The following is a 26,154-nucleotide window of genomic DNA, read 5'->3' as shown; positions in this document are numbered from 1 at the left end:
ACACTCACATATCCTCATGTTTTGTCTCTTTGAAGAGTATGCAAAAGCAGATGAATACTTATTGATTGGCCAGAACTGCAGCAAGCCCCTCACTTCCCGTTTTGTGGACTAGTGCCTCTGCTGCAATGAAATCCCAAGCAGTGTTCTCTGCGCTGCCTAGTTCTCCAATGCTAGATTACAGAACAACTCCCCCATTATGTTACGGAGATGACTGGAGGAAGAGGTTGCCTGTAATTTGGAAGAGAACAGGGCAATGCTGTCAATAGTGCTTGAAATTTCAGTGCAGCAGCAGTATCATGCTGTCAACTCAATAGTCAACCCTCAGGTAAGGAGCATACTGGATTTCTGACAAAACAGGGTTTTCTTTCTGCATGAGCAGCATTTTAAATGGGTAAAGTGCATACATTGCAAACAGGTACAGTTTTTTTACTATGCTTAGATTTACAATAAAGACAGGATGACAAATTGTGGAGAAAATCAGAAATGAGGAAAGACAGATCCATCAGAAAAATTTTCATGAGGGCATGACCATGCTTAAGTGGTTCTTAAATCATTGGGGACCAAAGAGAAAAAAAAAAAAAAAAAAGAGAAGCGCAATACTTGTGCTGAGGACATAACTAACTTGTCTTCCTTTAAAGTTTATCTTCGGCATGCAACAGATTAAAGGATTCTTCACTATAGCGGGGGGGGGGGGGGGGGGTGAGCTTGGGTAAGCGCATTCTACTAGTCTCAAGAAGTGCAGGTCTGCTCCAATGCTTGCTATGACTGCGGTCTCACATTAGACATGTTAGAAATGCTATTACAACTAAAGTAAAAACCTTTTTTTATTTTGAATAGAGTAAAGGAGGATTATAACCAATTAGATTTTTTTGCCATGTGTGTCCCATTGCAGAGATTTCCCTTCACTTCCTGTCCCATAGCCAAACAGGAGGGGAGAAGAAATCCCTGCAAATTAACGGAATCCCTGGGCCTCCAAGTTCACATTGGAAAATTTCCCTTCTATTACTTTACTGGAGACAATCCAAAATTTGGGATTTTCTTTACTTTCACTTCAATGATAATGAAAAACAGGACAACTAGAGAGGGTGAATCTCCCTAATAGGAGCACAGATCGCAATTAGAATTGACAAGGGGTCTACTCCCCCTCCACGCCATCCAAAAAAGAAGTTTTGCCTTCAATTATACTATAATTTCTTCAATGTGATGCAATTTGGAATGATTTTGGTGTACTCAGAAAAACAGACATAAACCTACTGCTTACTGGCCATGTAGAAAGTAGACCTGTGTCTATGCAGCGGACTTATCAGAGAAAACGCTCTATATGGAAGTCTTATTTATGGCATTTATACAGCACCAATTATTTTTGCATCGCTATATATATATATATATATATATATATATATATATATATATATATATATATATATATATATATATATATATATATATTTATATTGTGTATTCACATCGGTTTCTGCATCAAAGGAGCTTGCAAGGTTAGATCTTTCGCTCTCATGCATACATTACGTCATTTTAGATCGGAACCAATTAACCTACCAGCAAGACTTTGGAGTATGGGAGGAAACCAAAGTACTCATGGGAAATCCATGTAAGCACAGGACGAATGTGCAAACTCCATGCAGACAGTATCCCGGCCAGGTTAAGAACCAAGGATCCTAAAGCTGCAGTGCAGAAGTACACTAAGCCACTGCACCGCCCATTATAAATATATGTACTTCATTACTTTAAAAGCCAATTACCAGCATTCCTGGACTAATTAATCCAAGTACTTTATTAAAAAAAAAATATATATATATTTAGTAAATTATCAACTGTATCATCAAACCACCCTTCTATAAATCTACTCCAAGCCATCATAAAATATCAATAATCTCAGCATATATGCACATAAAGTATATAGGAAAAGTTTTGTAACTCAGTTTAAAAAAAACACATTTTTTTTCTATTATGTCCTTAAAATAAAAACCAGGATAAGTGTTACATGCACACCCTATCCAGTGTATACCAGTGTCATTCCTCAACTTAAAATTATGTAAAAGTTTATGTATGTTTAAAGGTGAGGAACTGATAGTTGACATACACTTGACAGGGTGTGCATGTAATACCCATTGTGGTTTTTTATTTGAGGGGATAGTAAAGAGGTTTTTTTTTTATAGAATGCATTTGTTTATTCAAAGTACAATATGTAGAGACGTCTTATAGAGATAATCTGAACATTGAAGTGAAGTTTTTTTGTGATGGCCTGTATAGTTGGTACAGTTGATTTTAGCACCAGCAGTCTCCAGTCCTTGGGAGGAAGTTTGTGGGCTATTTAAACATTTTCAGAAAAATAGTGACTACTGGAATGAAATGAACTGGCTTTGATGCTAACAAAGACCCTGACCTGCTGCCTAAACCACAAAATAGGACAGACATACGGCTGCGTAACCCATGTGAGGAGACATTTCTTTGTAGCTCAGGAGAAAAAGAAAGAACAGCATTACCCAGGAGCCCTGGAATGAATTGGACTTGCTATCATTTGATTAAAAAAGAATTATACGTTGGGTTAGAATTATCAAAGCATCTGTAAGATGCACCTATGAGGACCAAAGCAATCAATTAGACGGCTTCATTCATTCCTGCAGAGTACGTTACAAAGTGATAGGCAAGATTTGATTGGCTACAAGTGATCACAATACATTCAAGGGAACCTGTCAGTTGTTTTAAACAAGTAAAAAGACTTGCCTAAGAGAAGGCAACTGGAGGACCAGTGCTTTAACCAGAAAAAAAAAAAAAAAAATTTCAATTTGATGCTCTTAAGGCATATGGCTTAAACCATTCATAGAATGTGCGCCATTTGTTTTCATCTGAGCTGAGCACTATTTGTGCATTCTCCTTTTTTCACACTGGCATTGAAAGTCTACAATGTGGAGATACAGCTCTGCCAATCACCTGATGACAGAGGAGCCATATTTGCCATTTCTTTTAGTGCTTTTTGATTTCCTCATTTTATAGTTGTAGGTAAATACAACTGAAAGTTCTATAGGTGTAAATACAGCCCTGCTACTTAATCCAGGGAAAGGGACAGTCCTGCCGCTTAACCAATACGAGATGACATTTCTGCTGCTCACACCAAAAAGGAGAAGCCAGAAAGGAAAACCTTCTCCGATAAAACCAAGAGCTGCCACCCACCTCAGGAAGGAGTTTGTGGTTGTGGGGAGGAGACAGGGAGTGTTGCCGTCCACACCGGGGCTGCCTTTGAGAAAGGCGACGGGGGCGCTGTCACCCACTTCAGGAAGGGGTTTGTGGTTGTGGGGAGGAGACAGGGAGCGCTGCCGCCCACACCGGGGGTGAGGCGTTTTGGAGAAAGGTGACGGGGAGCTCTGGACACCCACCTTGGTTTTGGGAGCACTGCCGCCGAATTCAGGGGGAGCAGGCGACAAAGAACACTGCCACGCCGCCCACCTCAGGTAGAAAGGCAACAGGAAACGCTGCCCACCCCCGCATGTCGGAGGGGGGGTTTTAGGAGAGAGAAAAAGCTGCTGCCTGAACACAGCAGTCAAAACAAGCAATATCCACTTCAATGAAAAAAACAAAACTAAGGTTGCGTTGTAAGAAAGCAATACTTAACTCAAAGTATAAAATGTAACTGAGCATAACAGTGCACCTTCCTAGCATATGGGAGCAATTGCGTACAGCATACCTAGAAGTACAGTGTTTGAGCCCTAAGTGCTTCAATCAATTGGGATATAAAAAAAAAAAAAAGGGAAGTAGAGAGAATTATTAGGCACTTAAGTATAGAATAACCTTTTGATCCCACCATAAAGACAGTGCTGAAATAACTGATCCCCAGTAAAGTAAATATATATGAATTATTGAAACACATCTTCATTTAAAAAAAAAAAAAAATTAGGTTCCGTAATAAAAAAGGGAAGGGGATTTTGTGACAACAGTTGATTAAAATCTGCTGTCTTTATGTCAGGGAAGTGCTGGAATAGCATCTTATTCTTACATCCACATTTTCCCTTTTGTAGATCCAAGACTAGGGTTTAGAAAGAAATAGTTTTTCTCCCCCCTCCATCTCTTTCTTTGTAACAGTCAACAAGTTGTGAAATAAATAAGACATCTGAGTTCAACATCTTCATAAATAAATATTTCCCAGACAGGTCCTGTGCTTCCAGCAGCAGTGTCAAGTGGTGCATGGTGTGACAGGAAGCAGCACGCATCCGAAACCTTCAGAGTCCCGTTCACCAGCAACAGTACTTTACGCTTTCAATGGGCCTCTCGAGGATTAAGCCAATTCTGTTGGAGGTCATTTTTCGAAATGCTAGGATGGCGTCAGGGGTCAGATGCAGGTTATTTGAAATATCCAAAACACGCAAAGAGTACAAGTTAGCTAAAACAACCAGAGCGTCTTCCGTCAACCTGGTGTTACTGCAAGAAAAGGACAGTTATTTAGAGAGTGTGATATTGTACAATCTAAGAACAGCCAAGGACAGTCAATAAAGCCCAACATTTTTTGTTTATTTTAGGACAGACTTAACATTTGTCAGGTTTTTATTTCTAAAAACGGGGAACAGAAATATAGGGGCTTATGATAAAATTGCTACTACAATAAAAAGGAGGCATAAATAAAAACATTACATGCATTGTTGCATCATAAAAGCAATACTTTGTTTTTATATAAATGATAGTCCAAAAAAAGGCAAAATGTTTTCTACACGTACAGTGCAGTAACAGAAATGTATTAAGCCTTATATTTGTGTTTCCTGCTTTAGATTACATCTGCTTAAAACTGATTGTTTAAGAAAGCCATTTACATTTGAGTTAAGATACATTTTACAACCCTACAGGTTTTCAACACACCTAGAAATGTGGAGTACCTACTGCAACTTTTCCCTACCCATACGCAGCAGAGAAAAAAAAAACAAAAAAAAAAACCAAAGCTACTACCACGAGGAGCAGCAAACTAACGTATTGGGCCGCCTGTAACGTATTGTAACGCACCAAACGTATTGGTTGGCCTGCCTTTACACACACGCATGGACTTTACTGGCATCCCAGTCTTAGTCTGTAGGGTTCAATATCGAGTTGGCCCACCCTTTGCAGCTATAACAGCCGTCCACAAGGTTTAGGAGGGTGTCTGTGGGAAGGTTTGACCATTCTTCCAAATGCGCATTTGTGAGGTCAGGCACTGATGTCACACGAGAAGGCCTGGCTCACAGTCTCCGCTCTAATTCATCCCAAAGGTGTTGTTTTGTGTTGAGGTCAGGACTCTGTGCAGGCCAGTCAAGTTCCTCCACCCCAAACTCGTTCCTCCATGTCTTTATGAACCTTGCTTTGTGCACTGGTGCGCAGTCATGTTGGAACAGGAAGGGGCCATCCCCAAACTGTACCCACAAAGTTGGGAGCAAGAAATTGTCCAAAATGTCTTGGTGGGCTGACGCCTTAGGAGTTCCCTTCACTGGAACTAGGGGGCCAACCCCAACCCCTGAACAACAACCCCACACCATAATCCCCCCTCCACCAAACTTTACACTTGGCACAATGCAGTCAGGCAAGTACCGTTCTCCTGGCAACTGCCAAACCCAGACATGTCATGGAGATGATTGGAACACCTGAATCCAATGACTTGGAGGGCTGGCCCAATACTTCTGGCAATATATTGTATGAGAGGCAGAGTGTTTACTACTAGTTCCAATTATGGAGATTTACTAAAATTGGTGCAGCTCTGCATAGAAACCAAATCAGCTTCTGGGTTTTACTGTTAAAAGCGGACTACCATGCACATCTGCACCAGATTCAGAGAGCATCAGTTTTAGTGAATCTACCGCTATGTCACCTTCAGATGCAGGAAACACCAAAACGGAGGACAACATTTGAATGATCTTTTAACCTTTGGCTTTAAGAAATGTTTGTTGTCATGGGGGGGGGGGGGAGGGAGGGAAGGACCTCTGACTCCTGAGAGAGGACTGAGAAAAAATAAAAACGCAGTTATTTACCTGTTAACTGTATTTCCAGGAATCTTCTAGGACAGCTCACTTGAGAGATAGGGCTCCTCCCAGGAAACACCCGCTCCACCTTTTTTTCCCTTTATAGGCGTCCTCTCTCCCATTGGCCCCCAGTATAAGAATATGACCGAAGGCCTAGGAGAAAACAAAGAAGAAAACCAGTAATAAAGACATCCCCCATAGGTTCGCAACATACCTGCACATAATTGTGTGATCAAACAGTAATCGGGGGGGAGTTACGCTGTCTTAGAAGATTCCTGGAAATACAGTTAACAGGTAAATAACTGCGTTTTCCCGAGTCATCTTCTAGGACAGCTCACTTGAGGAGTAGAATAGAAATACGTACATTAGGGCGGGCACCCTGCTTGTAGGACCTTCCTGCCAAATGCCTGGTCCTTGCTGCTGATCAGATCCAGCCTGTAATGCTTAGTGAAGGTGGCGAAACTGGACCACGTTGCGGCTCTGCAGATCTGTCCGGGGGAGGCCCCCCCTTTTTCCGCCCAGGAGGCCGCAGTGGCCCTTGTGGAGTGGGCTTTTAGGCCGGGCGGCGGTGACAGGCCTGCCGACTTGTAACCTTCCGAAACTGCCTCCCTGATCCATCTGGCGATGGTGCCCTTGGAGGCACCGTCCCCCTTCCTTGGCCCCTGGAATAGGACGAAAAGCCGGGACGAGTGTCTCCATGTCTTTGTGCGTTCGATGTACGTGATCAAACACCGTCTTATGTCTAACCTGCTACAGTCCTCCGCGCTGCCCGGATCGGCCTCCAGGGAAGGTATTACTATTTCCTGAGATCTATGGAAGTGTGACGCGACCTTAGGTAGGAAGGCCGCGTCCGTGCGGAGGATGATTCTATCCAATAAGATGGTGCAGTACGGCTCGATCACTGAAAGGGCATGCAACTCGCTGACCCTGCGGGCAGAAACTAGTGCCGTGAGGAGGATGGTTTTAAGAGTCAAAGATCTGAGCGAACATTCATCCAGCGGTTCGAAAGGCCCCCGCTGAAAGCTCTTCAGGACTGTGCCCAGGTCCCATGTTGGAAGTTTTGGCAAGGACGGGGCACGGCGCCTGGAGATAGCCCTCAGGAATCTGATTACTAATGGGTCTGCCGCCAACCTCAGCTCGAGAAAGTTCGACAGAGCCGCTACCTGTACTTTGAGGGTATTGGCGGCCAGACTCTTATCCGCCCCGGCTTGAAGGAATTCAAGAACTGTATGCAAAATGGGCGTGCCCGGTGCTTCGTTTCTGACCTTCCAGGCGGAAAACTTCTTCCAGACCTTGTCGTACAAGGCGTTAGTCGACCTCTTCCGGCCATCCAAGAGGGTGGCGACCACTCTTGCCGAGAGCCCCTTTTCCGCTAGCCTGTCCCGCTCAGAAGCCACGCCGCTAAGGACAGCCTTTCTGGATGAGGATGCATCACCCTCCCTTGGGTGAGTAAATCGCGTGTGGGTGGTATCATCCAAGGGTCTGCTAAACTGAGCTCCTTCAACCGGGAGAACCAAGATCTCTTGGGCCAGAATGGCGCGATCAGAATAACTTTGGCATGAGACAACTGGATCTTCTGTATCACCTTCGGCAGTAGTCTGAATGGAGGGAAGGCATAAAGGAGGTCTCCTTCCCACTGCTGGGCTAGCGCATCTATCCCCTCGCTTTTGGGGTCCTTCTGCAGGCAGAAGTACCTTTCCCGCTTTGTGTTCTGGCCGTTGGCAAATAGATCGATAGAGGGGGAGCCCCACCTGGCGCAAATCTGATCGAACGCTGACTGGCTGAGGCACCATTCTGTCTGGATGACCTCTCTTCGGCTCAGCTGATCCGCCAACTGGTTCAGGTCCCCTTTCAGATGTACTGCCGTGATGAACTCCAGGTTTTCCTCCGCCCAGCTCAGGAGGGATCCGGCCAACTCCATCAGCCTTGGGGACCTTGTGCCTCCCTGCCTGTTCAAATACGCCACTGCAGTGGTATTGTCGGAGAGAATCTGGACACCTCTCCCCCTTATCTTTTCCTGAAAGGTCGTAAGTGCCTTGAAAACTGCCAACAGCTCCCTGTAATTTGACGACCTGCTGGAGTCTACTGCACCCCACGTGCCCTGGGCCAGGCCGTCTTCCATATGGGCGCCCCAACCAGTCATGCTTGCATCCGTGGTGATCCGCAGTGGGTTGGCCAGCCTCCAACTTCTTCCTCGTTCCAAGGTGAGGATGCTTCCCCACCACCTTAGCGATTCCTTCACTTCGTGCGTGATGCGGATCCTGGAACTCAGACCTGCTCGGCTGCCGTCCCAGTGGGAAAGGGTGTGATTTTGCAGAACCCTGGAGTGAAGTTGCGCCCATTGCACCCCTGGTATTGCCGCTGTCATCCGCCCGATTATTCTCATCGCGGTCCTGACCGTGCAGGTCGACATCCTCCGGAGGGCCCTTGTGTCCTGCCGCAGGTTGAGGGCTTTTTCTGATGTTAGGTACGATCGGGCCTGTGCGGAGTCCAGGACGTACCCCAAGTACGTAATCCTCTTGGAGGGGGTTAGCTGTGACTTCTCCTTGTTGATAAGCCACCCCAAACTTTCCAGAAAAGATATCGTACGTTCGATGTGCGATCTCAGGCCTCCCTCTGTGTCCGCAAATAAAAGCAGGTCGTCCAAATAGGGGATGATGTTTATCCCTTCCAGTCTCAAAACTCTTAAAGGCTCCGCTAAAATCTTGGTGAATATCCTCGGGGCCGACGACAGGCCGAAGGGGAGTGTGTTGAACTGAAATAGCACCGGACCCTTTTCTCCTTCCAGCGCAAACCTCAGGAATCTCCTGGAATCTTCTCTTATCGGGACATGCAGGTATGCATCTTGCAGATCTATCGAGGCCATGAACACCCCAGGTGAAAGGAGTTCCTTCACCGTGTATATGGATTCCATACGGAATTTGCTGGGCCTCACGAACTCGTTCACCTTCCGCAGATTCAATATCATCCTGTAAGTACCTGACGGTTTTTTCCTTAGAAAGAAATGGGAGAAGAATCCACTTCCCCTTTCCTCTTCTCTCAACTGGCAGATAACGTTCTGACTGAGCATATCTTGTAGGAGGTCCACCAGCGCATCCGCCATAGCCCTGTCCTTTGGCAGGGGTGTTGCAAAGAATCTCTGAGGGGGGGCCCTTGTGAACTCTATTCTGTACCCCCTGTGGATGGCCTCCAGAATGTAGGTGTTCTGGGTTATCCTTAGCCATTGTGCGTGGAAGCGCCCCAGCCTCGCTCCCACCTGGCCTCTCCAGTCACTTCGGCTGGGTTTTGGGTCTATTCTGGCTGGGGTTGAAAAGGAAACCTCCCCTGCCTCTCGGCTCGTTCCTGCCTCTTCTTGCGCCCCAGCCTGGGCGCTGGGTTTGGAACCTAGCTTCCCTCGACGCGTATCGCCTGGATGGGCGAAACCCCTTCCGTCCAACCTGCCTGCTGGGGACCGGGAAGCTCTTTTTCCTGTCGGCCGACCTTTCCAGGACTGAATTCAGCTCCGGGCCGAAAAGGAGTTTACCTTCAAACGGCAGGCCACAGAGTTTAGATTTGGAGGCCAGATCCCCCTGCCACGATTTCAGCTAGATAGCCCTCCTTGCCGTGTTTATGAGCGCTGTAGATCTAGCAGAGAATCTGATGGTCTCTGCTGATGCGTCCGCGATGAAGGCTACCGCTTTCTCCAGCACCGGAAGGGACTTCAGAATCTCTTCCCCCGGAGTGCCTTGTTCCAGATGCGAACGGAGCTGCCCCAACCACACATCCAGGGTTCTGGACACACAGGTCGTTGCCACTGCAGGTTTAAAATTCACTGCGGACGCTTCCCATGCCCTCTTCAGGAAGGCATCCGCTTTCCGATCCATCGGGTCTTTTAGGGACCCACCGTCTTCAAAGGACAGATCCGTGTCCTTCGAGATCCTCGAGAGAGGGGCGTCTGGCTTTGGGCAAGTCTCCCAAACCGAGGCATCTTCCTCCTTAAAGGGGAAACGTCTCTTGAGGTTCTTGGGAAGGAAAGCCTTCTTCTCTGGCTCTTCCCATTCTCTCCTGATCGTGGACCATAGGGCAGGGTGTACTGGGAATGTACGGCTGCTTTTTGCCTGTAGCCCTGCGTACAGTTGGTCGTGGAGAGAGAGGTCCTGCTGTTCTTCCTCCAGATCCAGGGTCTCATAGATCACCTTTAACAGGTCCTCCGTGTCTTCCACCTGAAAAAGGAACCTGTGCCTTTGGGCCCTGAGCCTCAATCTCACCCTCCTCCGAGTCTGAGGTGTCCGACTGTTCGTCCTCCTCCCAGTCCCTTACCGGCGCTACCAGCTTCCTCTTTTTCCCCCCTTGGGTGCCAGAAGTGCCCGGTTGGGGCTCATCCTGGGCCGGTCCCGGCTTCTGTTCTCTGAAGCTTTGAAATGTCTTGGACATCTCTTGTGTCATATTCTGTAGGAAGTCTTTAAAAAGAGATCCAGACTCCTTCTTGATGAGCTTGTCTATGCACCCCTGGCAGAGCTGCTTCCTCCAGGAGCTCGCCAGTTTCTTCCTACAAGTGGCACACTTCTTTTTCTGCTCACAAGGAGCTTCTTTCTCCCCTCTATCCTCCTCCTGTGGGCCCATCTGGGGACAAGGAGATACACGCGTTCATGCGTCTGTAACAGCAACGCCTCCCCCCCTGTGCCACTGTGAAAGCTCCAGCCGTGGGCCTGGGGGGGGGAGCTGTGTGTGCGTGGGGGGTACCCAATCATCCCGGGGAGGGGGGGGGGGGGGGGAAGGGGGTAAAAACAAAAGAAAGTTGCCAAACAAAGGCCCTTACCTTACTGCAGGCCTCCCCCGCTCCTGACAGATCTGCCTCCATGCCGCCGCAGACTCTGCCTCGGTGCGACGGTTTTTCAGGGGCTGGTGGGCTCCGCCCCCCCCCTGCGATCCCCCCTCGCCGACCCCCCTCTCACGGCCGCCGGTGGAGAAGCGGCCGTGGCACGGGTTCCTTCCACGGCCCGCCGCCCATTTCCAAGATGGCGGCGGCCGTTCCCTGCTCCTGCGCCGGAAGTGACGACACCCGGCGCCCGGAAGTGACGCGATCGCAGCGTCCAGACCCTCCGCAGCCGAGCCTCCTGGCCATGCTGCCGGGATCCAGGAGCAGGTAAGACTTACTTGAAACCCCGCAGGGAAAGGCACCAATGCCTCGGTCGGCGGAGCGGGCTCTACCCCCCTGGAGAGCCCCGCTGGGACCATCTGGGGCCGACGCCCCCACCCCACAACGGGCATCCCGAGTGAAACTGGCTGAAAGGTCCCCCCCCTCACAAGGCCCCTGCCTTGCTTGGAGGAAGGGGGGGCCCCAGCCAGGGACCCTCTGTACTCCGCCAGAGAGCCCAGATAAAAAATAAAAAACGGGCGTAGCTCCTTCCTGGCCGGAGGAAACACTAAAACTGGGGGCCAATGGGAGAGAGGACGCCTATAAAGGGAAAAAAAGGTGGAGCGGGTGTTTCCTGGGAGGAGCCCTATCTCTCAAGTGAGCTGTCCTAGAAGATGACTCGGGAAAATACTGTATTGCAATAACTATATTGGGCCACTTTCTAACGTGGACACATACGTGGATCAAAATTTGGCTGGTTCAGCAGTGACTGTCCAGATTTCAATCATGTTTGATTAATGTGGTTGAACAAAAGTCAATCTACTGATCGACTTGCGTTCAATCAGCCTGCTGGAAAAATCTACTCCATCAGCGTTGCAGGCTACAGCCTGCAGTGCTGATCAGTGTATTCTGAAGGCAAGGAACTCTCCCCGCTGTCAGAATAAAACACAGAAGGGAGGATTCCACCAACCACCTCGAATGTGTGGATGGGAAATTCAGGTCAGTTTTTTTCCCCAATTCAACCCGCTTGGTTGATCAGAGTATACTTATCCATGCATGTCGTCATTCAATTCTGTCTCTCTATTGACAGGATCACTTTAAAGTACTATAATTACATATTACGCACAGTAAGTAGTCGGAGCATTGGATTACCTGAGGTAGAGGTTTTGCAAGTGCGGAAAGAGCCGTGGAAAGCTTTTTACTATTTCTTGGTCATAGCCATGGGAGAAGCTCAGGTTCAGGCACTTCAGCTGAGTGGCGCTGCGGGAGATCCAGCTGAGAGCCGCGTTGGAAATTTTAGTCCCTACCACACTCAGCTTTTCTAATTTAGAATTTATCGGACCCATAAGTGGCACAAATGGTGCAGCCCCTGGCAAACAAATACATCAGTCAGTTTGGAAAAATAAAACACTCAAAAAACATGCCCATGTTTTTTTTTTCCCCCACATTCTACACAACCATCTTAGAAGAGGAAATCTAGTCTGAGTATTATTTCATTACAACAATGAACACTGGTAATCATTTGACTATATACATGCTTTGCACTGACAGAGTGCACCAGACCTTATTCTTGAGGCAGTTCAATTTGGATCATCCAATGAAACAGGGAATCTCAGCTGGTTGTCAGGCACTGGGGGCCCATGACCATCAGTCTGTAAAGCTGTAACTCCAATAAGTCAAGCAGCCCTAGCAAGAATAAAGTATGTGCTGTTCTGTGAGAGGCTGACCGTCATTTTTATTCAAAATAGTTCACTGTAATGAAATAACTGATTGGACTTCCTCTTTAATCTACCAGATGTAAATGGAGCAAAAATGAGGGACTACAAGAAATAAAATACTGTATATTACTTCGCCACCTCCCCCCACAATTGTTTTAGGGTCAGTCCAATTAGGCAGCTGCTGAAGGAGTTACACCACCATGAGGTTTCTTATATCTATTTAGGGACTCCAGTGTTTAGATCTTTGTACTTAAAATGACAAAAAAACAAAACAAAGCCATGCAATGCTGAAATCTGCAACAGCTTTCATTGCCTCGAATTTAGTGCTGAGCCATTCTAATCAGCCAAGGCTTCCTTGGTAGTGTTGAAGATGGATGGGCTGCCTAACTGGCAAAATCGGAAGGAGACAGAAGGCTCAAGTTTGAATTCTACCAGTCAGAAAAGAAATATCAAAATTCTGGGCAGCAGCAACTTCTGACCTTTTTCAGAGCAAAATTGGTCATCGGCTGCAGTTTTAATAATTTAGGAAACTAAAAAAAAAAAAATTGCTAAAGCCTGGATGTGGCAATTAAAGTGGTTCTAAAGCCTAAACATTTTTAGCTTAATGCACTGCGGTAAAAAATGTTTGGGTAGCAATATTCCCCCTCCCCCTATTATATTCACCTCACTAGATCCGGTGTTCTGTCCTCCCTCCCCACTCTCACAGGCTTTGCCAATTGCTACCACTGCTGTCTGTCAAATCCTGTGATGAGGGAGTGGGAGATGGGGCAGAGCTGTGTTGTCCGTGTCTATGGATGCAGGCAGTGCATCTCAGAATTGAACCTGCACGAGTAACCCCCACAGCAAGAGGATTTCGAGTGGGGGCACTCACAAAAGGGGAGGAACCAGGAGTGCTGGTAGGGGACCAGAGAAGAGAAAGTTTGGGGCCATTTTGTGCAATTCTCTTGGACTGAGCAGGTTTTTTTTTTTTTAATAAAAGAAAAAGATGTAAGACTTTACAATTACTTTAAAGCGATGCTAAAAAGCTTCAGTTTTTTTTTTTTTAAATAGCAAACATGTCATACTTACCTGCTCTGCGCAATGGTTTTGCACAGAGCAGTCCCAATCCTCCTCTTCTCAGGTCCCCCACCTCGCTCTTCCCCACTGCTGAGTGCCCCCAGAGCAAGCTGCTTGCTCTGGGGACTTGTGAGTGCTCGCTCCCAAGCGGTCTTTGGGTTTAAGACACACAAAGCTCAGATCGGCCCACCCCCTATTCCCTCCACACTGGCTGTGATTGACAGCAGTGGGAGCCAATGGCTCCCACAACTGTCTCAGCAAATGAGGAGGGAGAGTCCCCAACAACCCGAGGCTCTCTTGCACAGCGCTGGCTCATTGATGGGGGGGTGAGGGGGGGGGGGGAGCAGCACATTGATGGTTGTTTTATCTTTATGCACAGAATGCATGAAGGTAAAAGACTTTCAGCCTTTAGAACCACTTTAATTTTAAATTTCTAACTAATCTGCTGGAGTGCACTGAGTTGCACAGGCACCCAGACAGACACTCACCTCCAGCGGTAAACACATCTTGTGTACACTGCCATCAGCTGCCCGAGCTTTGCCCAATCACAAGGGCCCAGCAAAAGAGGACTAAATGCACAGAAAGCCACTGCAAGCATCTGCATTTTATTTACCGGTCAATTTTTTTTTGTTAAATTGAGTCACCTTAAGTTCCCATATATGCACAGATTCTGCAGCCTTTAAAAAGTCGAGCCTTTCCCCTTTTATTTTATAAAAGCATTGACATGCATTTCCAATGTTGCAGCCAAACTGGGATCACACCTACTTTACATTTGTTACATGTTCTTTTCACATAACATAAAAAACTTAATACAAAAACTTAGGTGTGTCCCTGTCAGTGGGGACAGATTGGGTTTACTCTCATTTCAAAATTTTCAAAGCAGCTTGCAGTCTGCCCACAGGCCTGCTCCAAACAAAACTAAAAAAGGGTTGAAATTATTATTTTTTTTTTTATTTTCAAGTATGGGTGAACGGGAACACAAACATAGCTGGGTTTTCTCAAATTGACTGCAAAAGTGTAAATACAAATAAATCAAATTACATGAGGGAGATTGCACCCTCTGAGACAGGCGATATATAAGAAGCCAAGTGATGACTCAGGCCACCAGACTCCACCTATAACAAATATCATGGGTGAACTGACCCTTTATTCTTTCAAATGCCAACATGCACCCCAATAAAAAAAAAAAAAGGACAAAAAAAAAAAAATATGAAAACAAAAAAAAAAAAAACTGTCCCGCACCTGATAGCAAAGAGGGAGAGCTCTGCCACTGGGACTACTTTCCCCTTGTCAAGGCTTAACACACACTGAGGTTCCAGGAATTATCTACATCTCACCCCATGGAGGAGGTAACAGAAGGTTCCAACCCTGGAGGCACAGGGAGGACACGAGAAGACAAAGTGGGGTGAAAGGAAGAGAGGTGACAGGGAAATGAGGAAGTTAACTCTTGCGTTTCATTTTTCTTTTTTTTGCAACGTCAGGAACGAATTGTCAATTCAGGAGCAGAAGAGCAGGGAAGACTTACATTCAATGCGCAGCTCTGTCAGTTGGGGAAGCTTTAGGAGAAGGGCTTCGATGAATTCCTCATGTTGTAGATATTTATAGTGCCGCAAGCATACACTTCTCAGAGTGGACAGCTGATCGAAAGCGTTGGAGGAGAGGCTGGCACAGCTAGAATTCATCAGTTCCAGCGTATGCAGCTGTAGACGTGAGATGCATGGTTGCTCTGGATTGGAAAAAAAGAAATAAATAAATATTGGACAATCTGCATAGGCAAGGCACAGGTTAATAACAGAAAAATCTAGACAAACGTAGGCTGTTTCTCTGAACTGCTTCTAAAAACTGGAATTGCTCGGCACCTCTGTCCTGAATACTCACTTACCAGGTATAAGTGTGCAGTAAGTAATGTCAGAACACTCCCCTGCATACCCGTCATGAGTCAATGACTCAAATTACTGAAAACCTTTATATCAGCACAAAAGGCAAAGAATTAGCATTTTCAGAAAGGTCATGCTTAATAGGTACACCACCTACTCATTTTTTGAGATCTTGGCTTTCTGCTATGCCGATGTCACCAACACTCACCTTCAACTGTAGATACAAAGTTATCAGGCACATTGAAGCACAGCGAAAGCTTCCATTTATTCATGTTTCCGATAGCAAGAGAGAGCTCACGAAGCTTTGGCAACCTAAACAGGATGTACTGGAGAGCCCTTTCAGGGACAATGCCCTCATTAGAATGAAGTGAAAGAGAGTACAAGTTCTTCAGCAGGACTATGGTGGTTACTGGCAGGACACCTGAAAAGGACACTCGGCACAGAGACAAATGGGTCAGTTGATGGAAAAATGCAATCTCTGAAAAAATTTCTTGATCAGTCACGTTGGAACAGTCTGTCAAATGCAACTGCTGAAGATTCATCAGCGGCCTTAATCCTTGGAGAATCTCCCCTTTCAAGCAGGAATCCATTGTAACGCTGGTTAAGTCTGGCAAGGAACTGGTCATTTTCTTGAACTGTTTCAAGGTCACGCGGGTTACCTCCACAGAGGTGATTTTCCGACACTGCAGAGTGTCCCAAAAACGAGCGTTAAAAACCCCTAAGCTCTTGAAGACAATGGTGCTGTTTTTCCATAGGGAGGGGTGGTCCACCAATGTCCGTAAATATGTGCAAGTGGCCCGAACATTTGCCTTTTCCACTGGGGAAAGGTATGCAAATATGTGGAGGAGGACTTCTTGTGGCAACTGGAGCCACTGTATCTCTGGCATCTTTGATGTGGAATCACACTGTAGACCTGCATGGCAAAAACAAGAATTCAAGAGGAGCCTCAAGAAATATCTGCAAATTCGCATGAATAGCTTCGCTCTTAATTAAACACTGCAATAAGTTATGATTTTCAGTTGACAATATAGACTAGATAACAGATCAGTCTTAAAGTGCAAGTTAACCTTTCCAAAAAAAACAAAAAACAAAAAACAAAAAAAAAAAAAACACCACACACACGTGAACACCATACACTTTCCCCACTCCCCCTGGTCCTCGCTGTACTTACCCTGGGTGATGAGCTGTCTGTGCTCATGCAGTCAGTGTAGAAATCCCGGTATTTGAAATCCTTGCTCTTCTTCCTCTTTCTGCAGGGCTTCCAGGATCAGAGCAATTCTGATTGGCCAGCAGATCGCATGCAATTCTTTGCAGTGCGATTTGTGCCCATTCATGTTGAATGGGATCAAAATCGCACCACGCAAAAAAGTATTGTATTTTAGTATCACAGCCTTTGCATGTGTTCCTGTACTCGTGCAAATGCTGAGTATCGGTGCAACCCTAGTTCTATACCTGTCATTTCTTTGTCCTCGGTGTCCAAATGGGGAGTTTTCCTTTCACTTCCTCTCCAATAGCCAAAAAACAGGAAGTGAAAGGAAGTTCCCCCAATGTGAGGGAATCTCTGCTTGTCACCAGAATTAGTGTCCTCTTTGGAAGATTTCCCCCTCCATTATTGTTCTCAGGACAACCCAAAATTTGGGGTATTCTTTTACTTTCAATGATAAAGGTAAAACAAGACAAAGAGCAAATCACCCTAACAGGGACACAGACCGCAATAAAAATAGAAAAAAAAAAAAGAAATAATTATGTAACGGGGAATCAGAAAAACCAAACCGGCTGTATTAATGTAAAGGACAGACTGCAGTGGCATTCAGCACAAGTTGCTTCCATTGCTCTTAGCCGTGACATGGTGAAGCACACAAACTCAGAAGGTAGAAAACACTGTGAAGCCAGTCAACACAGCAACTGTCAGGCATCAGGTGAGCTCTGACCCCGATCTGGTTTCAGGCTCACAGATGAGCAGACTGAAAAAGTATTGACACCTTCCAGCCTTCAGCTGTATCCATGTACTCTGTTGGCTCCATTTTGAATCAGTGTAGCCCTGGAAAATGGAAATGGACCAGCAAAGACCTCACACAAACCATAAAAGGGTGGACATCTGCAAAGTGAGATTGCTAGAGGGAATATTTTATTGCACCATGGGACAACTGGATGGCTGTGACTAAAGAAGTAGCTCAGTACCTGAATAGAATGAGGGCTCCTTTGGTTTAGTGGCAAATTTCACACATTCTGCATCTAAGTGAAACCCTGAAACAACAAACACAGTTTATGAAATACAGACAGAAGAACAGTCAGGATGCAACCTGTATGGCTCTATGGCATGTACAAAAGGTTTTTCATGTGTGTACACACTCCCCCCCCCCCACAAACATATGTCTGTCTATAAAGTGTATTGCTTTCTACCAATGAAGGTGACCATCAGTGGGATCTTCATGAGTGACAATTCAGTTTATTCAGGAACATAAATAGTCTTTAGTTATTATAATTTGGCACTCAGATTGGTTGCAGTCACTGTTCTGCCAAGAATTCCACCCGGCTCCTTTGATGTTTGTTCGAGCCAGGAGGTGCCATCGGGACCACCCATGGCATGAGATTCAGCAAAAATTGGCTGAAATTACATAGACATGTATGGCGGCATTATTTATAAACAGCTTGCCAAGTCAGAGCTTCAAATATGAGCTTGTACTTAAATAAAGGAATGCGCTAAAACCACAAACTATTCCTAATTTAGTGTAGAAACATTAGTGCAAAAGATATATACCGTATTTTCTGGCGTATAAGACGACCCCCTACTTTTCCTGTTAAAATATAGGGTTTGAGCTATACTCGCCGTATAAGACTACCCCTCTTCCAACTGATGAAAAAACATCAGATTTGATTTCAATATGGTATGGTATTTCAGTATGGTATTCCAATGATGGGGTGCTATTCCTCCCACTGACACCAATGATGGGGCACTATTTCATCCACTGACACCAATGATGGGGCACTATTCCTCCCACTGATACCAATGATGGGACACTATTCCTCCCACTGACACCAATGATGGTGCCCCATCATTAGTGTCAGTGTGTGAGGAATAGTGCCCCATCATTAGTCAGTGGGAGGAATAGTGCCCCATCATTGGTGTCAGTGGGAAGAATCGCGCCCCATCATTGGTGTCAGTGGGAGGAATAGCACCCCATCATTGGTGTCAGTGGGAGGAATAGCACCCCATCATTGGTGTCAGTGGGAGGAATAGCACCCCATCATTGGGGTCAGTGGGAGGAATAGCACCCCATCATTGGTGTCAGTGGGGAGAACAGTGCCTCATCGTTCGTGTCAGTGGGGGAGGAACAGTGCCTCATCATTGGTGTCAGTGGGGGAGGAACAGTGCCTCATCATTGGTGTCAGTGGGGGAGGAACAGTGCCTCATCATTGGTGTCAGTGGGGGAGGAACAGTGCCTCATCATTGGTGTCAGTGGGGGAGGAACAGTGCCTCATCATTGGTGTCAGTGGGGGAGGAACAGTGCCTCATCATTGGTGTCAGTGGGGGAGGAACAGTGCCTCATCATTGGTGTCAGTGGGGGAGGAACAGTGCCTCATCATTGGTGTCAGTGGGGGAGGAACAGTGCCTCATCATTGGTGTCAGTGGGGGAGGAACAGTGCCTCATCATTGGTGTCAGTGGGGGAGGAACAGTGCCTCATCATTGGTGTCAGTGGGGGAGGAACAGTGCCTCATCATTGGTGTCAGTGGGGGAGGAACAGTGCCTCATCATTGGTGTCAGTGGGGGAGGAACAGTGCCTCATCATTGGTGTCAGTGGGGGAGGAACAGTGCCTCATCATTGGTGTCAGTGGGGGAGGAACAGTGCCTCATCATTGGTGTCAGTGGGGGAGGAACAGTGCCTCATCATTGGTGTCAGTGGGGGAGGAACAGTGCCTCATCATTGGTGTCAGTGGGGGAGGAACAGTGCCTCATCATTGGTGTCAGTGGGGGAGGAACAGTGCCTCATCATTGGTGTCAGTGGGGGAGGAACAGTGCCTCATCATTGGTGTCAGTGGGGGAGAGGAGCGGCTGCTCCTTCTTCCAGTGCGGCCGCTCGATTTTCGCGGGGCCGCTCGGCTCCGCCTCCTCGCCGGTGATTGGTCGCCTGTGTGCCTTTCCAGTGCTGGCGCCCAATCACCGGTGAGGAGGCGGAGCCAAGCGGCCACGTGACCATCGAGCGGCCGAACTGAAAGAAGGAGCAGCCGCGCTTCCTGGATCGGATCGTCGTGGGACCGGAGCCAGGTAAGGTACAGCAGCCCCTCTGTCCACCCCTGTACTTAGTGTCCGCTGGAGGAGGAGGGGGGGCGGCGCCGCCCCTCGAAAAAGTGCCGCCCTGACACCGGCTCGCACCGGCGTATAAGACGACCCCCGACTTTTCAGAAGATTTTCAGGGGTTGAAAAGTCGTCTTATACGCCTGAAAATACGGTATATCTATTCTCAATTAATATCAAAAAATATCAAAATTATGTGCAAAACTATTTTTTAGTGCAGAAGTAATTTAATCTAGACAAACGTAGGCTGTTTCTCTGAACTGCTTCTAAAAACTGGAATTGCTCGGCACCTCTGAAAGCCCAATTTGTCCTGAAAAAAACAAGGTATAATCCACCTGGATGTACAAAGTAGTTGTGACGATACGTACGGTTTTACTAACATGTCAACGTTGCAGAATTGTGCTTAGGCATTTAGATTTGTTTTACCCTTAGGCGTGAAGGGGTTAAGTTATAGCACTAAGAAATTTATTTGGTTTCTTTGAGGTAGAATTGCTGCTTTAAAGTATTAAGGGTGTGGTGCTTTTATTACACTTGTGAAATATGAGCTTGTGTCCGTGGGGAGTTCAGCTTTTGCCCTGTAAACTACAAGTACCTGAACTTGCACACTATGATCATTTAAAAGGCAACATTTCCCCTTTAGGAACACGTAACATGTTCCTAGACACCCTCATACCACCCCAATGGCGGATGAGGGATCTTCCTGTGTTTACCTACCGGGCCAATTCTAACTTCACACATATGCAGAAATCAGCATTTTTTTTTTGCTAGAAAAATTTAAATTACATTTTTTTTTATGCAGAGGCCCTAGAGAACAAAATGGTGGATGTTGCAATTTTTAAGTTACATGCTATTTGTGCAGAGTTTTTTTTAAAATGCTAATTTTTTGGAAAAAATAAATTGTAGTAAACACAATCTAATACCTAATTTTAACACAAAATAATAACTATTTTTTGGGAGGGGGTAAAATATAAGACATGAATAAATACCCAACAAGCCACGCTTTAAAACTGCGTACACCCGTGTGACGGCGCCAAACTACAGTAGCTAAAATTCTCCATGGGCAATGCTTTCAAAGCCTTTGCAGGTTACACAGGAGGTCTGGTACTAGAATTATTGCTCTGACGTTTGCGACAATACTGCCTATGCGTGGTGGGATCACCGTTTACATATGTGTGTCGGACTTACATATGCGTTTGCATTTGTGTGTGAGCATGGGGCCTTTTACCCTTTTTTTTTTTTTTTTTTTACTGGCCAGTAAAGAAAACCAAAAATGACAAAATCCTCATCGCCTCTGGTTTCTGATCAGTTCCTCTCGCTCTGTTCAGTATCGGAAATTCCACTGGTTGAAGCGGTCCTGGCTCCCTGATGAGAGGGGGCACCCCATTCCCCCAACCATAGAAATGATTGAATGGCTGTATAGCCACTTGAATCACCTCTACAAAAAAAAAAAAAAAAAAAAGGCAATGCTGAATGAAAAAGAATTGATATGGGAAGATACCTGTAGCTGCAGGTATCATCCTGATGTAACCACTTAAACCTGGCAATGTCATATGGGGGTTTATTTACTAAAGCTGGAGAGTCCAAAATCAGACTCCCTTCTGCATAGAAACCAATCAGCTTCTAACCTCAGCTTGTTCAATGAAGCTTTGGCAATGAAACCTGGAAGCTGATTGGTTTCTATGCAGAAGGGAGTCTGATTTTGGACTCTCCAGCTTTAGTAAATAAACCCCATGATGTCTGCCCACGGATAGGTGGTTACAAACAGTGTAGCTGTGTAGGGCCCGACAGACTTGTAGTGCTGAACAGACTACGAGTTCACCGATTAGTAGTATGCTATACATTGAATCTCCCTCCAGCTTTCTAACTGAAAGCCCAGTGATATGGCAGAAAAGTGGAGGGAGTGTGAAGGAGCCTGTCATTGCACTTGAAATCCACTGATTAAAGCTGTAATGCTTTGCAGGCTCCTGTAGAAAAACAATTAAATACACACCCTTTTTTTCCTGCATAAATATGTGCATTTCCTATTTTTTACTTAAAAAGGTTAACTTATTCTTTAATTGCACTAGAATGATTATTTACCATAATTTAATTTCTCGGATGAAAATAAAGATTGCTGTGGCAGATAAAACATGCGTCAGTGGAAATGTTCTAATGCCTTTGCTTTGAAGAGTCCTTTAAAGTGCAGTGAAGTAGTGGGATAAATGCAGAGATTAACAAGCACATAAAGCTCTTCAAAGAATGAACAGCTTTTTATTTTTTGCTTAAAATTTAAACAGGGCTTTAATAACCGAAAAAAAAATCAACGCGCTCAATATCAGAATGATCATAAATATGCAAGCTTACGTAAGAAAAATGTATATTTGTCCCTTAAAGCCAAAGTCTAGTCAAAATTAGAAACAGGAAAATGAGCACAAGAGGCATGACTTAGGATTTGTCCACTGTGCTGATTTTGCCTTGGACACCCCCCCCCCCCCCATCCCTGCAATCTTCCAGTGCTGCAGAGGTTAATGGAACTCATCCCCCACAGTTATTACCTTTTGTACCACCCTGTTAGATTGTAAGCTCTTATGAGCAAGACCCTTATAAGCCTCTTGTATTTTATTGCATCATCTCTGTACTGTCTCCCTTCAGATTGTAAAGCACAGTGCAAACTGCTGGCACTATATAAATCCTGTATAAAATTTAATTAGTAAGGAAGCTGTCACGGGATCTCATCAAGAGTACTCAGCTATGTCTGGCCTTTCCGCCCAGCTCCTCCCTTCATAGAAGCGGTACTACAGCTTCTGTGAATGAACCCGAATCTATAAAGAGAGGATCGGAGGATGACTGAAAGGTCCATCCCCTCCACAGAATCTGCAGTATGGCTTACATGAGTAGAGAAGGGTGGAAAGGGCAGGTATGGTCAGGATCTCTTGAGAGACTGACAGATCCCATATTTCTATTAACCCTCACCACACCAGAAGATACGTTGGTGGGAGTTTCAATGTCAACACATGCAAACTTTTTTTCAAGTTTTGGATAGAGTGGAGATGGATTAGAACAGCTGTCGGGTTTTTTTGCCGTGTCCTATTATGAAGATTCCCTCTATTTGCCATAATTACCTTTATCACAAGAGAGGACCTGTGTTCGGTTTGCCATTCTTACAGTATGACAGCGAGGCGTGTATCATCTCAGTGCCATGGTTAGCTTTAGGGTCAAAGGTCAGTATATTTTGGGTTGAATAATAAAAAAAAAAAAAGTAAATTACAATCAGTGTGTTTTAGGTAGGATAAAATATTCTCTTCTCCCTGGGTATGGAGTTTTTGGCCTTCTAAGCAACTGGTGGGGCATTACATCATCCCACGCGTGTCAGTCATTTCAGCATATTCCAAAGTGTAATGGGAATGCATGCTGAGCTGCACATGCTCAACTCAGTGTACATTTGGTTAGAAAACTGTCCGCAGGCAGGTAGGTTTGCAATACAGAGCTTCATCCACACTGAGTGCCAAGACGCCCGAGTCATCCCCGACTCCCAGACCAAAAGGAGCCCTCCCCCATCCCGACACCCAGACCAGAGAAGCCCTCCCCCGTCCCGACACCCAGACCAGAGGAGCCCTCTCCGTCCCGACACCCAGACCGGACCAGAGCAGCCCTCTCCGTCCCGACACCCAGACAGGACCAGAGCAGCCCTCTCCGTCCCGACACCCAGACAGGACCAGAGCAGCCCTCTCCGTCCCGACACCCAGACAGGACCAGAGCAGCCCTCTCCGTCCCGACACCCAGACCGGACCAGAGCAGCCCTCTCCGTCCCGACACCCAGACCGGACCAGAGCAGCCCTCTCCGTCCCGACACCCAGACAGGACCAGAGCAGCCCTCTCCGTCCCGACACCCAGACCGGACCAGAGCAGCCCTCTCCGTCCCGACACCCAGACAGGACCAGAGCAGCCCTCTCCGTCCCGACACCCAGACAGGACCAGAGCAGCCCTCTCCGTCCCGACACCCAGACCGGACCAGAGCAGCCCTCTCCGTCCCGACACCCAGACCGGACCAGAGCAGCCCTCTCCGTCCCGACACCCAGACCGGACCAGAGCAGCCCTCTCCGTCCCGACACCCAGACCGGACCAGAGCAGCCCTCTCCGTCCCGACACCCAGACCGGACCAGAGCAGCCCTCTCCGTCCCGACACCCAGACCGGACCAGAGCAGCCCTCTCCGTCCCGACACCCAGACCGGACCAGAGCAGCCCTCTCCGTCCCGACACCCAGACCGGACCAGAGCAGCCCTCTCCGTCCCGACACCCAGACCGGACCAGAGCAGCCCTCTCCGTCCCGACACCCAGACCGGACCAGAGCAGCCCTCTCCGTCCCGACACCCAGACCGGACCAGAGCAGCCCTCTCCGTCCCGACACCCAGACCGGACCAGAGCAGCCCTCTCCGTCCCGACACCCAGACAGGACCAGAGCAGCCCTCTCCGTCCCGACACCCAGACAGGACCAGAGCAGCCCTCTCCGTCCCGACACCCAGACCGGACCAGAGCAGCCCTCTCCGTCCCGACACCCAGACCGGACCAGAGCAGCCCTCAGCGTCCCGACACCCAGACTGGACCAGAGCAGCCCTCCCTGTCCCGACACCCAGACTGGACCAGAGAAGCCCCCCACAGGAATGTAGAATTTGTTTTGCCCGACGCCAGGGACATGTAGTTCTGGGTGCCGGGCAGGTCGTTTTTTTTGTATTTTTTTTTTTTTAACCTTTAGCCCAGGCAAGGAGAAAAGATCACTTGTAATGCAAAAGCAATTCGGGCGGCTGTGTTGCTCACCGATTGCTTTCACTCAGCCCACTATGGTGCAAGCCTCCGCTCCCTCCTGTGCAAACCTCCCTCGCGCTATGTCTCCCGGGCTCCGCTTGCCCATTTGCGGACCCAAGGACTGATTCAGTGTGCACCAGTAGCTGGGGGGGGGGGGGGGTATTGAATGGACAAATATCATCACATAGGGGACTTTGTCACCTATGTTGATAATCTTTTACAATTAAAAAAAAAAAAAAAAAAAAAAAAATCGACACGTTGGGGCGCTTATACATGAAAACATTGATTGAGATACACGTTACATATCTCCGCGCACACCAGAGTGAGAGCAAAAATTCTAGCACAAGACCTCCTCCGACACTCTACGGATGACCTATAAGGGCTTTAAAAGGGTCGCCTATAGAAAATACAGGGTACTAAGGTTTGTTGCTGTTTCACAAGTGTAGGCAAGTTTTGACATGTTGGATATCCGTTTACTCGGTGCATCCTCATCTTTTATACTTCACCAAATAGGGTAATTTATTTCCTAGACCTTTGCGCTAATATCGTGTAGCATGTAAAATTAGAACTACCACTATTTTATTCTCTAGGGTCTCTGCTTTCAGAAAATATATTATGTTTGAGGGTTGTGTGTCATCTTAAAGCCTAAAATGATTATTTTTTTAAACGTGCAAAAAACACAAACCGCTCTGGCAGTGAAAGGGATAAAAGGATAAGCCCGATAAGCCAATCGGTGCTCATAACACAATGTCTCTCCCCTTCCTGCTAATCCCCGGGTACCGTTCTGGAGACAGGCAGGGAGGGGAGGAGGAGATAAAGCACAATGTCAAAAAATGTAAATGTTTACGTCACCATAAAGCCCCAGACATTCCTAAAAGCAGCTCAGATTTAAACACGGTTATCACTGAGCTCCTGGACAGTCTGGGGTGCAACCTTGCAACGTTGGATGGACCAAAACATGACATCCCAGAGGTGTCCCATTGGATTTAGGTCAGCTGAGCGTGGGGGCCATTCAATGGTATCAATTCCTTCATCCTCCAGGAACTGCCTGCATACTCTCGACACATGAGGCCAGGCATTGTCATACACTGGGAGGACCCCAGGACCCACTGCACCAGTGTAGGGTCTGACAATGTGTCCAAGGATTTCATCACAATACCTAATGGCAGTCAGGGTGCCATTGTCTAGCCTGTAGAGGTCTGTGTGTCCCTCCATGGATATGCCTCCCCCGGACCATCACTGACCCACCACAAAAACGGTCATGGTGAATGATCTTACAGGCAGCAGAACATCCTCCATGGCTTCTCCAGAACCTTTCACGTCTGTCACATGTGCTCAGGGTGAACCTGCTCTCATCTGTGAAAAGCACAGGGTGCCAGTGGTGGACCTGCCAATTCTGGTGTGCAATGGAAAATGCCAATCAAGCTCTGTGGTGCCGGGCAGTGAGCACAGGGCCCACTAGAGAACGTCGGGCCCTCAGGCCACCCTCATGAAATCTGTTTCGGATTGTTTGGTCAGAGACATTCACACCAGTGGCCTGCTGGAGGTAATTTTGTAGGGCTCTGGCAGTGCTCATCCTGTTCCTCCTTGCAC

At 47.0% G+C, this 26,154-nt stretch overlaps 1 protein-coding gene across 1 annotated transcript; it reads right to left on the bottom strand.

Moving 5' to 3' along the window:
• Window positions 1-1,774: 1,774 nt before the first annotated feature.
• On the bottom strand, window positions 1,775-17,728 carry LOC149441368 (uncharacterized). The gene is made up of 5 exons (XM_089657419.1): window positions 17,663-17,728; window positions 15,690-16,394; window positions 15,130-15,330; window positions 11,983-12,199; window positions 1,775-4,434 (listed from the first exon to the last, which is right to left on the bottom strand). Exons 2-5 carry the CDS (start codon window positions 16,366-16,368, stop codon window positions 4,248-4,250), a joined length of 1,284 nt encoding a protein of 427 aa, XP_089513545.1. The 5' UTR covers window positions 16,369-16,394; window positions 17,663-17,728; the 3' UTR covers window positions 1,775-4,247.
• Between the last annotated feature and the right edge of the window lie 8,426 nt (window positions 17,729-26,154).

Source organism: Staurois parvus, unplaced genomic scaffold (genome assembly GCF_062004578.1).
Source record: "Staurois parvus isolate SC_StPar_1 unplaced genomic scaffold, SC_StPar_1.0 ptg000997l, whole genome shotgun sequence".
Classification (NCBI taxonomy): Eukaryota; Metazoa; Chordata; class Amphibia; order Anura; family Ranidae; genus Staurois; species Staurois parvus.
This window is presented reverse-complemented; position numbering and strand designations above follow the sequence as displayed.

Coding starts and splice junctions, on each gene's coding strand:
- LOC149441368 (XM_089657419.1), bottom strand. CDS start 16,368: ATGCCAGAGATACAGTGGCTCCAGTTGCCACAAGAAGTCCTCCTCCAC. Junction 12,200..15,129: donor GACAGAGCTGCGCATTGAAT/GTAAGTCTTCCC, acceptor TTTGTTTGCCAG/GGGCTGCACCATTTGTGCCA. Junction 4,435..11,982: donor TTGCAAAACCTCTACCTCAG/GTAATCCAATGC, acceptor CTTTTCTTGCAG/TAACACCAGGTTGACGGAAG.